The 12770-nt window shown below is 42.0% G+C and overlaps 1 protein-coding gene across 4 annotated transcripts in view; it reads right to left on the minus strand.

Moving 5' to 3' along the window:
• The window catches only part of LOC115197413 (ras and EF-hand domain-containing protein homolog), a 34546-nt gene extending 25303 nt beyond the window's left edge, over positions 1–9243 (minus strand). For 2 of the 4 annotated variants that reach the window (XM_029758915.1, XM_029758912.1), the window contains exon 1: positions 8731–8860. Coding sequence is in view for 1 of the 4 variants with exons in the window: in XM_029758911.1 (XP_029614771.1) it covers positions 9151–9172 (22 nt within the window). In the remaining 3 variants the exon portion in view is untranslated. Of the gene's footprint in view, positions 1–8730; positions 8861–9150 lie in introns of those variants that run through there. The other 2 variants (XM_029758911.1, XM_029758914.1) reach the window with 2 other exon arrangements.
• Between the last annotated feature and the right edge of the window lie 3527 nt (positions 9244–12770).

Below are 12770 nucleotides of genomic sequence, written 5' to 3' on the forward strand. Positions count from 1 at the left end.
TCTCATTAGAATATAATGACATGTAGCCTAACAATTAGTGATGAGGGCTAAAAAAAAATCGATACAGTTACATATCGGGATATTATTTTTGACGATATATTGTATCATTTCGACAAAATCACAATATAATTTTTTCTCTAGTTGGTTGTACAGGCACCAAAACTCCAGTATTTTTCCTTCCTAGCTTGTTCTTCATCTTCTTTTTAAAAAGGGAGCCAATTGTTTTCAACACTTTTATATCCATGACTGATCAAAACAAATTTTCTCATGGCTCTCTGTCCCTCTGCTGCAGACATATGTTGAGCAATATGTTTGGAACATCGAATTGGAATAAAATCACAGTATCGAATCACAATACATATAGAATCGTGATAATCGCAATTAGGGTTGCACATTTTGGGGAATATTCAGAGGTGTAAACTTTCCGTGGAAATATATGCAAATTAATACCATTTAAATGTAATGTTTTTTGCATTGTTATATTTATCATATCATATGGCGACAGAAACATAAACCTTTTACCTTATCATAAGTAGACATAATTGCAAATTATTAAGTCCTTCCAATAGAAATTTAAAAAAACATTTAGTTACGAATTGAACTTTAATTAAATGAGTTGACTCTTCACATGGGATTACTTCACTGAACAACAAAAGAAAGGGAATATTGAATGATCCCCAACGATCAATTGCATCTCCCGAAAACATTTTCAACATACATCTGTAAAAAGTCTAGAAACTAAAGCTTTGGTTGTCTTCCTCTCAGGCTTCCATGTCTTCTCCCTGGACCTCCTCAATGTCCACCTCTTGAACATCAGACTGAGGCCTATTCTTCACTGTCACTTTCCAACCTTGTTGAGGATGGCTTGTTGTCAGGCTCAAAAAGCCTCAAATTTGCCCAGATGGCCACCAATGTTTCAACCCTTGTATTGGCCAGCCTGTTGCGTGCTTTGGTGTGTGTGTTCCCAAACAAGGACCAGTTGCGTTCTGCGGTGGCTGATGTTGGTGGGATTTGGAGGATGATGGAGGCAACAGGGGAGAGCCTCAGATCCACAAATCCCTTCCACTAGGTTAGCTGATGAGATATGTTGGCACGACTGCCATTTTGCATCTCCATCCCAAAGCCCTTGCTTGGAAGTGTACTTAGCCAGACTGCCAAGAACCTTGCCCTCATCCAGGCCAAGGTGGCGAGACACAGTAGTGATGACACCATAGACCTTGTTGATCTCTGCACCAGACAGGATGCTCTTGCCAGTATACTTGGGGTCCATCATGTACGCTGCGGCGTGTATGGGCTTCAGCCAGAAGTCTTCACGCTTTTTTATGTATTTCAGAACTGCAATTTCCTCTGCTTGGAGCAACAGTGAAGTGGGAAGGGCAGTATGGATTTCTTCTCTTACATCTGCAAGCAGAGTCTGAACATCAGACAGGATGGCATTGTCTCCCTCAAGCCGTACAATGGCTACTGCTATAGGTTTCAGGAGTTTCAGGCTGCTTACCACTCTCTCTCAAATACATCATCCAGGAGGATCCTCTTGATGGGGCAGTCCATATTGGCAGACTGTGAAATGGCCATTTCTTGGAGAGACTCCTCCCCTCCAGGAGACTGTCAAACATGATGACAACATCACCCCAACGGGTGTTGATGGGCAGCTTCAATGTGGTGCTCTTATTCTTCTCATTTTGCTGTTGAGGTAGATTGCTGCTATAACTTGATGACCCTTCAGATACCTAACCATTTCTTTGGCTCTCTTATAGAGTGTATCCATTGTTTTCAGTGCCATGATGTCCTTGAGGAGCAGATTCAATGCATGAGCAGCACAGCCAATGGGTGTGATGTGAGGGTAGGACTCCTCCACTTTAGACCAAGCTGACTTCATGTTTGCAGCATTGTCTGTCACCAATGCAAATACCTTCTGTGGTCCAAGGTCATTGATGACTTCCTTCAGCTCATCTGAAATGTATAGACCGGTGTGTCTGTTATCCCTTGTGTCTGTGCTCTTGCAGAATACCCGTTGAGGGGTGGAGATGATATAGTTAATTATTCCTTGGCCACAAGCATTCGACCACCCATCAGAGATGATTGCAATACAGTCTGCTTTATCTATGATTTGCTTGACCTTTACTTGAACTCTGTTGAACTCTGCATCTAGCAAATGAGTAGATAAAGCATGTCTGGTTGGAGATGTGTATGTTGGGCGAAGAACATTCAGAAATCTCTTCCAATACACATTGCCTGTGAGCATCAGAGGTGAACCAGTTGCATACACAGCTCGAGCAAGACATTCATCAGCATTTCTCTGATTCCAGGAGGGCCATGAGCTGTTGCTATCGATAAAGTGTCTGATTCATCATTTTCACCTTGAATAGAAGTAGAGGGACTTTTGTCAGAGGTTGCTTGTTGTGAGCGCTGAGGGAACTTTATGCACTTGGCCAGATGATTCTGCATCTTTGTTGCATTCTTCACATATAATTTGGCACAGTATTTGCAAATGTACACAGCTTTTCGTTCAACATTAGCTGCAGTGAAATGTCTCCACACATCAGATTTTCCTGGAAAGATTAAGCAGTTAAGCAGTTAGATTAAACAACTCCTTTGTAAGATAAAATGAAACATGTATGGAAACAGGTGAATTAACACTCCTCAGTTAGCAAGCTAAACCTACACGGTAGCAAAAACTAACTAGCAGAAATTGTTAACAAGTTATAAATGATTTAAAAATACTTTGCTGTTGGCTACTAACTCAGCAAAAAAAGAAACGTCCACTCACTGTCAACTGCGTTTATTTTCAGCAAACTTAACGGGGTGGCAGGTAGCCAAGCGGTTAGAGCGTTGGGCCAGTAACCAAAAGGTTGCTAGATCGAATCCATAGCTGACAAGGTAAAAATCTGTCATTCTGCCCCTGAACAAGGCAGTTAACCCACTGTTCCTAGGCTGTCATTGTAAATAAGAATTTGTTCTTAACTGACTTGCTTAGTTAAATAAAGGTAAAAAAATAAAATGTGTAAATATGTGTATGAACATAATGTGATTCAACAACTGAGACACATACAAGTTCCACAGAAATTGAATAATGTGTCCCTGAACAAGGGGGGGAGTCAAAATCAAAAATAACAGTCAGTATCTGGTGTGGCCACTAGCTGCATTGAAGTACTGCAGTGCACCTCCTCCTCATGGACTGCATCATCTTTGCCAGTTCTTGCTGTGAGATGTTGCCCCACTCTTCCACCAAGGCACCTGCAAGAGTGCCACATGAGGGAGGAGGATGTCTTCCCTGTAACGCACAGCGTTGAGATTGCCTGCAATGACAACAAGCTCAGTCCGATGATGCTGTGACACACCGCCCAGACCATGACGGACCCTCCACCTCCAAATCGATCCCGCTCCAGAGTACAGGCCTTGGTGTAACGCTCATTCCTTCGACGATAAACGCGAATCCGACCATCACCCCTGGTGAGACAAAACTACGACTCGTCAGAAAAGAGCACTTTTTGCCAGTCCTGTCTGGTCCAGAGATGGTGGGTTTGTGCCCATAGGCGACGTTGTTGCCAGTGATGTCTGGTGACGACCTGCCTTACAACAGGCCTACAAGCCCTCAGTCCAGCCTCTCTCAGCCTATTGCAGACAGTCTGAGCACTGATGGAGGGATTGTGCGTTCCTGGTGTAACTCGGGCAGTTGTTGTTGTCATCCTGTACCTGTCCCGCAGGTGTGATGTTCGGATGTACCTATCCTATGCAGGTGTTGTTACACGTGATCTGCCACTGCGAGGACGATCAGCTGTCCGTCCTGTCGACCCGGTAGTGCTGTCTTAGGCCTCTCACAGTACGGACATTGCAATTTATTGCCCTGGCCACATCTGCAGTCCTCATGCCTCCTTGTAGCATGCCTAAAGCACGTTCATGCAGATGAGGAGGCCCTCTGGGCATCTTTCATTTGGTGTTTTTCAGAGTCAGTAGAAAGGCCTCTTTAGTGTTCTAAGTTTTCATAACTGTGACCTTAATTGCCTACCATCTGTAAGCTGTTAGTGTCTTAACGACCGTTCCACAGGTGCATGTTCATTAATTGTTCATGGTTCATTGAACAAGCATTGAAAACAGTGTTTAAACCCTTTACAATGAAGATCTGTGAAGTATTTAGATTTTTACAAATTATCTTTGAAAGACAGGGTCCTGAAAAAGGGACATGTCTTTTTTGCTGAGTTTATTTACTAGTTAACAAAAGAATAATGTATGTCATATAAAATATATTCACCCCATCCAGTATTGTAATCAAAACTTACCAGAAAGCATATAGTTCTTGGCTCAGACAGTGTACTAGTGTGGGCTCAAGAGCATCCCATTACTGTGCAAGATCTTGAGATTCAGCTGTACATGTGATGGAAGAATGCACTGTGCATGCAGAGGGTTGCAATTCCATTGAATTGGGGATAGTTTAACCAAAATATGCCACGAGAACTAGAATTGCCTTATGTGTATCCCACAAAAAAATGTATAATGTTATAACTAACTTTTTTGATGAATTTAAGCAACAACAACAAAAAATTCCCATGGAACATTTCCAGGTAAATTATGGAAGTATACCGGAAGGTTTCCGACCCTTTGTAACCCTAATCACAATAAATAACGTATCGGCACCTAAGTAGTGTGATAATATCGTATCATGAGATCCATGGAATTTTCCAGTCCTACTAACAATGTAAAAAACACACAGTTCAACAAGTCTAGAAGGACAGATGCAAAGCTCAAAGCTCACAAGGAGAAAGTTAGCCTACTTGAATACTATTTGAAAACATCAACAAAGGGACAAAGAGGAGCACAGAGATACGCGTGTAAAGATATATTAATTATAGAAAGCCATTCAGTACATTCACCGGAGCAGAAGGCAGATGTATGAGCTTAGTTTCTTTCCCTTTCAGTGGGAAGTATCATGTTCTCTCTATCACAGTTAGGTTGGCACTAGGCTTGGCCAATTCTTACTGGTTTCTCAGGGTAAACAGGCTAACAGGAAAGATACTTATTATTCTGAATGAAGCATCCAGTCCACAGAGGCAAAAGCCTCAAATGCTACTAAATTCTTACAGAACAGTATCATGCAATGCAATAACATAGGACATTGTTGAAAACTCAATCCAACAAGGCCCACTGTGTGTTGTGCATCCACAAAAGACTACAGTAGTGCTGTTCGCTTGGTACGGTACACATCAAGACTACAGCAAGTATGAGTGATGGGATTGATGATGGGCAACAAGTTGAGCCATAGTTGGAGGAGTTCTTTGGACTGTCTGGAAGGGATTCTTGGAAATATTGACTGGTAAAGCCACACAGTGGTTAGTGGTTAGGCCTACATGGGCTCCTGTGTGCACTGGTATGGAAGACTGCCTTCAAGGAGCTGTCCCCCTAGCCCGTAGGCTGCAGACTGAGTCACTGCAGGGCAGGCAGAGAACAGACAGAGCACCACCACACATGCATGCAGTCAGAGAGAGACACACACACACACTCCCTATTCTTCCTCATGCTCCAACCACTCTGATGCTCCGCATTAGAATTTTTGGATGGTTATTTTGTTGGCAAAAAAATAGCTCACTCCAAAGTAAGGGAACAAACACCCTGTCGGCCAAACCCTGAAAGCTAACCAGGAAGATATCCTCAACACTACTGATGATCCAATATGAAACACTTGATTGTGCATTTCACTCTAAAGTGCTAAAGTTGCACTGTTTTATTTTACAAAGGACCAGTAATCCTACCACTTTTCAGTTGACACAACACAACTACCCTCTCGCCTAGGCCAGGGGTTTTCAAACGTCTCCTCGGGGACGCCCAGCCTTTCCTTGAATATGAACTATTGCACCGCTAGCACACCTGTTTCAACTTGTCAACTAATCATCAAGCCGTTGACTAGGTGTATCAGGTAAGCTAGTTCAGGGCTAAAACAACATTGTGAAATGTCTGTGGGTCCCCGAGACAAGGTCTGAAAAACACAGGCCTATAGGCTATCATGAATTGGCCTAGTCAGTTTGAGAGCTTGAGCGATAATCTCATTATCATGGATGTATCTCGAGCCAGGGATCGGACCAGTCTCAAAGACAATATTTGACACTTTGAAGTTGAAGACTGTGATGACAACTTATGTAATAGGCTTATAAAAATACACACAGCATGATGACACATCGCCAACTCAAAGACATAGGCTATTTATAATGCAATGAATGACACATGGTACACCCACTGTTGAATGCAAACAGAAACCTGTACGTCTTAACTATGACTCTATGACCTACAATGTCAGCTAATGAGAGAAGTAGAACAGCATAGCCTAGGCCTAGTACAGTTTCCATAACAATTGCATTTCAAACAGAGGCTACATTTCATTGGCTTGTTTCAACTGTCAACTTCGGAAAATAACCTGCTGTACTACTTTGCATACAGTTAGCTGACGTATCTTTCAAGTACAACAAAACAGCTACAGAGCCAACCAGCCTGTACTAGAGACAAAAAGTCACGTAGGGTTACTGGATTGTGGAAACAGGATAAATGTACAGTTGAAGTCGGAAGTTAACATAATCCTTAGCCAAATACATTTAAACTAATTTAATCCGAGTAAACATTGCCTGTCGGTTAGGATCACCACTTTATTTTAAGAATGTGACATGTCAGAAAAATAGTAGAGAGAATTATTTATTTCAGCTTTTATTCCTTTCATCACATTCCCAGTGAGTCAGAAGTTTACATGCACTCAATTAGTATTTGGTAGCATTGCCATTAAATTGTTTAACTTGGGTCAAATGTTTCGGGTAGCCTTCCACAAGCTTCCCACAATAAGTTGAGTGAATTTTGGCCCATTCCTCCTGACAGAGCTGGTGTAACTGAGTCTTTGGAAACTTTGGAAGTATGCTTGGGGTCATTGTCCATTTGGAAGACCCATTTGCGACCAAGCTTTAACTTCCTGATTGATGTCTTGAGATGTTGCTTCAATATATCCACATCATTTTCCTTCCTCATGATGCCTACCATCTATTTTGTGAAGTGTACCAGTCCCTCCTGCAGCAAAGCACCCCACAACATGATACTGCCACCCCCATGCTTCACGGTTGGGATGGTGTTCCAAGGCTTGCAAGCCCCCCCTTTTCCTCCAAACATAATGATGGCCATTATGGCCAAACAGTTCTATTTTTGTTTCATCAGACCAGAGGACATTTCTCCAAAAAGTACAATCTTTGTCCCCATGTGCAGTTGCAAACCGTAGTCTGGCTTTTTTTATGGTGGTTTTGGGGCAGTGGCTTCTTCCTTGCTGAGCGGCATTCAGGTTATGTCGATATCGTACTCGTTTTACTGTTTCCTCCAGCACCTTCATGCGTTTGGAAATTGCTTCCAAGGATGAACAAGACTTGTGGAGGTCTACCATTTTTTTTCTGTGGTCTTGGTGATTTCTTTTGATTTTCCCATGATGTCAAGCAAAGAGGCACTGAGTTTGAAGGTAGGCCTTGAAATACATCCACAGGTACACCTCCAATTGACTCAAATTATGTCAATTAGCCGATCAGAAGCTTTTAAAGCCACAACATAATTTTCTGGAATTTTCCAAACTGTTTAAAGGGACAGTCAACTTAATGTATGTAAACCTTTGACCCACTGGAATTGTGATACAGTGAATTATAAGTGAAATAATCTGTCTGTAAAAAATTGTTGGAAAAATTAATTGTGTCATGCATAATGTAGATGTCCTAACCGACTTGCCAAAACTATAGTTTGTTAACAAGAAATTTGTGGAGTGGTTGAAAAACGACTTTTAATGACTCCAACCTAAGTGTATGTAAACTTCCGACTCCAACTGTATACAAAATGTGATAACAAACAGAGCATTATTCTGCCTCCTACCATGCCAATTCATACACCAAGAGTGTGTGTGAGTAGACATTTTTTTGACATTGTTTTATATATATTTGTCCAGCCAACTATTATGATTTCAAAATGTTTAAGATCTGAGAAAGACAGAAAACACTGTAAAATTACTCACTATCCAGTCTCCATTGACTTCCATTAGATTTGTTTATACTGCATGTACTCTAGAGGTGTGTGTGTGTGTGTGTGTGTGTGTGTGTGTGTGTGTGTGTGTGTGTGTGTGTGTGTGTGTGTGTGTGTGTAAGAGAGTGTGTGCATTCGGGAAGTATTCAGACCCCTTCACTTTTTCTACATTGTTACGTTACAGCATTATTCTAAAATTGATTCAATTGTTTTTTCCCCTCAATTGTTTTTTCCCCTCAATCTCAAATGGGTCAATGACTCATTGACCATTCATGTAGAAAATCAATCAACACAATGCCTAACACTATGAGACAGACAGATACCTTAATCTTCAATGGTTTACACTACTTATTTTAACAGATCATCAAGCAAAGGCATGTGAAACATTCTGTTCACAACACCTGAAACAAAATGTAACCGACACTTCCTGATCACGTCATACTTATAGGCGACGTAAGTGACTTTCGTTACTAAAATAGAAAATGTTCTTCCTCCCTAAGAAAAACATATTTATATGTGTAAGGTAAAACCGCTGGCACCACCGCAATGAAAGAGTTGCCGACATAAAGTTAATATCAAGCCAGGGTAATGATCCGTCAAATCCTTCTCAAGTTAACGTTAACTTACCCGCCACTATAGACAGTTGTACAGTCCAACTAGCTAAAGTAGCCTAAAAAAGTAAAATAAAGTAAAGTAATACGTTACCATGTGAAGGCAGCAAAGATAGTCGTAGACGACTTCAAAAGTGTATCTTTGTCACAATTTGATACAGCTGTATTTCATCTGTTTACAAGGTAACAGTGGAGGAATTTCACTGAACTGCCTGCGGAGGAGGAACTTTCAAGAAAGCTGACAAGACTCGCGCATCGTCTGTAGCTATATTAACCTTTCCACGCAGAAGTTACGTGGGACAACCTGGGGGAACAGGTCGGAAATTCCCCATGCCACAGCTGGACTTTCTCAAGACATAATGCAATGTGCCAAATGTGGTTGAGACAAATAATTAATTCACTCCACTATCCAGAGAATAAAAAATAAATTGATATTTGTAATTAGCCTAGCTAGATCTTTTTACATCATAATTAGGCCTGGCTTTTACACTGTATATCTAAAATGGACCATTACCTCTGATTCTTATGCATGCCATTTGCAGCTGAATCCCATTCACAGCCTGAAGCTAGCCCGGCCAGGGCTCCTGTGCTACCACCGAAGCCCACTCCTGGGTGTAACCGATGTGAAATGGCTAGTTAGTTAGCGGTGGTGCGCGCTAATAGCGTTTCAATCCGTGACGTCACTCGCTCTGAGACCTGAAGTGGTTGTTCCCCTTGCATTGCAAGGGCTGCGGCTTTTGTGGTGCGATGGGTAACGATGCTTCGTGGGTGTCAGTTGTTGATGTGTGCAAGGGTCCCTGGTTCGAGCCCAGGTTGGGGCGAAGAGAGGGACGGAACCTATACTGTTACATTGATGCTGTTGACCCAGATCATTGGTTGCTGTGGAAAAGGAGGAGGTCAAAAGGGGGGTGAGTGTAACCATGTGAAATGGCTAGTTAGTTAAAGGTGGTGCATGCTAATAGCATTTCAATCAGTGACGTCACTCGCTCTGAGACCTGGGGCCTGTTGCACAAAACTAGGATAAGGGATTAAGCCAGGATATGTTGGTGATCCTGGCTCAATTGATCCGTAATCCGGTTGCACTAAAGATGGATAGGGGGCAGGAGGATATGTTATGGTATAAATTACCATGGAGATTTATTCTGTGGAGCTAGCCTGCTCCAGACCAGGCTAAATTCCAGGATCTATTTAATCTCATCCCTAATGTCAGTCAGCAGTCACCACAAATGGAAACCAATAGTTATTTCACTGCTCACTATACATTGTTATCACATATAACTAGACCCACTGTCATTATTTAAACGTTTGTGATCATTAATTTCAATGATTTTGGATAAAAAATAATTTTTAGATTATGTTGCTATCATTAGATAATTTACAGTTTCCCATAGACTATAAGGCTATATATAAAATGATAGAATATTAGGGCCACAGAGGGGAAAAAAACACAAGTAATAATATTGTAACCGGTTGTTTTAAAGGAGGACAGTTGTTAAAATGACAGATGTGGGGCATTTCGTGAAATTGTACTTCAGTATGGTTTCATAAACAAAGACATGCTGATGTGCCAGAATATTAAGTATCACATTGTCATAAGTATCAAAACTGTAAAAACAATATGTAGCTTTTCTGCAGAAAGAACCAGCCTCATAAATTTATGACTTTATCCTTTTTCTTCAGTGTGGCCCTAGTACTCTGTCATATAAACAAATACACATTCCATATGAATATAAAAACACAATGTGTAACATTATGTTCCTTTATTGAATAAGGACAAAACAAAGCAGGTAAACCATCAGCTCCTTTCGAAACTGAAGTCACAGTGACTACAAGATGGAAAGCACAGAATCCAAGCATATTATACAAAATGATACATACACATTCAAAGGTCTGTATATAACACACCCTGCATGTCTGCACACTAAAATAAATGCAGGACAAATCCATACACATCAACTGAACAGACAAATGAATGGATGCAGTAGCCTCCCTGCAGCCTTGTATTACACACAGTATACCGCACAAACATCATAAGAGGCCAAATTCGTAAAAAAACGAACCCAAAAAAAAACAAATTCCTCTGCCACCGCAGGACATATTTAACCAAAATTGAAAGCACACATACTAACTAAAATAATTCAACACATATTGGTCCCTCAGCAGCCGACCACTGTCGTCATCAGGGAAGATTGCCGGATTGTCCCAGTCCATGGCTGGTGGCACTCTGGGGGCCCTCTCCTTCCTCAGGCAGGCCACATTGTGGAGGACAGCACAAGCCACAGTAATATCACATGCCCTAACAGGGCTGACCCTTAATTTGTGAAGGCAGTGAAAGCGTGCCTTCAGGAGGCCAAAGGTCATTTCAACTCTGGCCCTGGTCCTGGCATGGGCATGGTTGTAGGCCTGCTGTGCTTCCTGGGGGTCTGTGAAAGGTGTCAGGAGAAAAGGCTGGCAGCCATACCCCCTGTCTCCCAGCAACACACCAGAGAATTCACCTGTCAACACAAAATCTCATCATTACTACCTCATAAACACAGTGATATTCTTGACACAGCCATGATGGTTATAAATAGGGGTTGTGTGGCTTACCTTGTGATAGGCACTGATAGATTTCAGAGGCCCGAAAGATTCTGGAGTCATGGACTGAGCCAGGCCATTTTGCCACAACATTGCTGATCACACAGTCAGCATTGTAGACCATCTGAAATCATAAGATGAGGAATATTACACCAATCAATGCACATCACTGGCAATGCAGAGTGTTCGTCAATGGACAATATCAAAAAGTTATGTTCACCTGAACATTAATGCTGTGAAAGGATTTCCTATTCACAAAATCGGCCTCATGGGCACCTGAGGGGGCTTTTATCCTTATGTGTGTGCAGTCCACTGCACCAATGACATTGGGGAAACCTGTCACACAAAGTAATGAGTATCCTACTATGTGTTAACAGTTGTCCTGTAATTTGTAGATCCTCTTACCTGCAATCCTATAGAACTCCTCTTTGATGTCACAGAGTCTTCTGTGGCCAGGGAAGGAGATGAAGACATCTGCTAATGCTTTGATAGCCAGACACACACTCCTTATTGTGCGGCAAATTGTGGCCTTGTTCAGCTGTTCTGCATCCCCCACTGAGTACAGGAAGGCTCCACTAGCAAAAAAGCGCAAGGCCACACAAACCATTTGCTCCACACTCAGTGCATGGCTCCGTGCAGTGCGGTGCTTAATCCTGGGACCCAGTAGTCTGCATAGATACCTGATGCCATCTGCAGAAAACCTGTATCTTTCATATAGATGGTCATCAGGGAAGGCCAGTGGGTCCAACCGGTCCCTGAAGACCCTTTCTCACCTGAAGGCTCTCCTCAGCACAAGTGCTTCTTCATCCACCACATCTCGCACGAATGGGCATGCCATTGTCAGAGCAGAAAGGAACACACAATTTTGGGCCTTCATATAGGCTAGTGGCCACACCTGGTGCTGGGGGGGTGGGCAAAAGAGGGCGATGCCTTATAACGATGACTTGGTTGTACTGATTGCTGGGAAAATAAAAAAAACCTTAGAAAGATGCCACCGTCCTGTGTGCTCACAATAAGAGCTCATATGTCATGGCTCACTTGACTTTACGAGAATATACCTAATTTTTATTTTGAGCTGTGTCATCTTCTTGGAGCTGGGGGAGGAAAGAAAAATAATGATTAATACATTTGTGTTACAGTTAGCATACAGTGTACATTGAAGGCATATCTCACCTCCCTCTCAAGTTTTTTTATTTCAAGGTCCAGTTTCCTAATTGTCCTCTTTTTTATTTCGGACTCCAGTGCAAGATTTTCCATCTTTTTCTTCTTGTACTGAATGTCTATGTCTGCCAGTTCTATTTGGCGCCGGAGGTGGTTGCCATACAACTTTCTGATAGCTTGTGAGCTCTGTGAACACAATACAATTAGCGCAGCTGGAATTTGGCAGGATGTGGTGTCCTTTTATTAATACGCACTATGTTGCCAGGCTGGTTTTCCCACTGTATAGCATCTGGGTCCTGTAAAAGAAATTAGATTTTTTGATTTTGATGAGGACTCCTCACCATTGTAGAGTAAATAGTACTTTCACAGTCTTAACATGATACCTCATGCCTTCTG

Source organism: Salmo trutta, chromosome 7, assembly GCF_901001165.1.
Source record: "Salmo trutta chromosome 7, fSalTru1.1, whole genome shotgun sequence".
Taxonomy (NCBI): Eukaryota; Metazoa; Chordata; class Actinopteri; order Salmoniformes; family Salmonidae; genus Salmo; species Salmo trutta.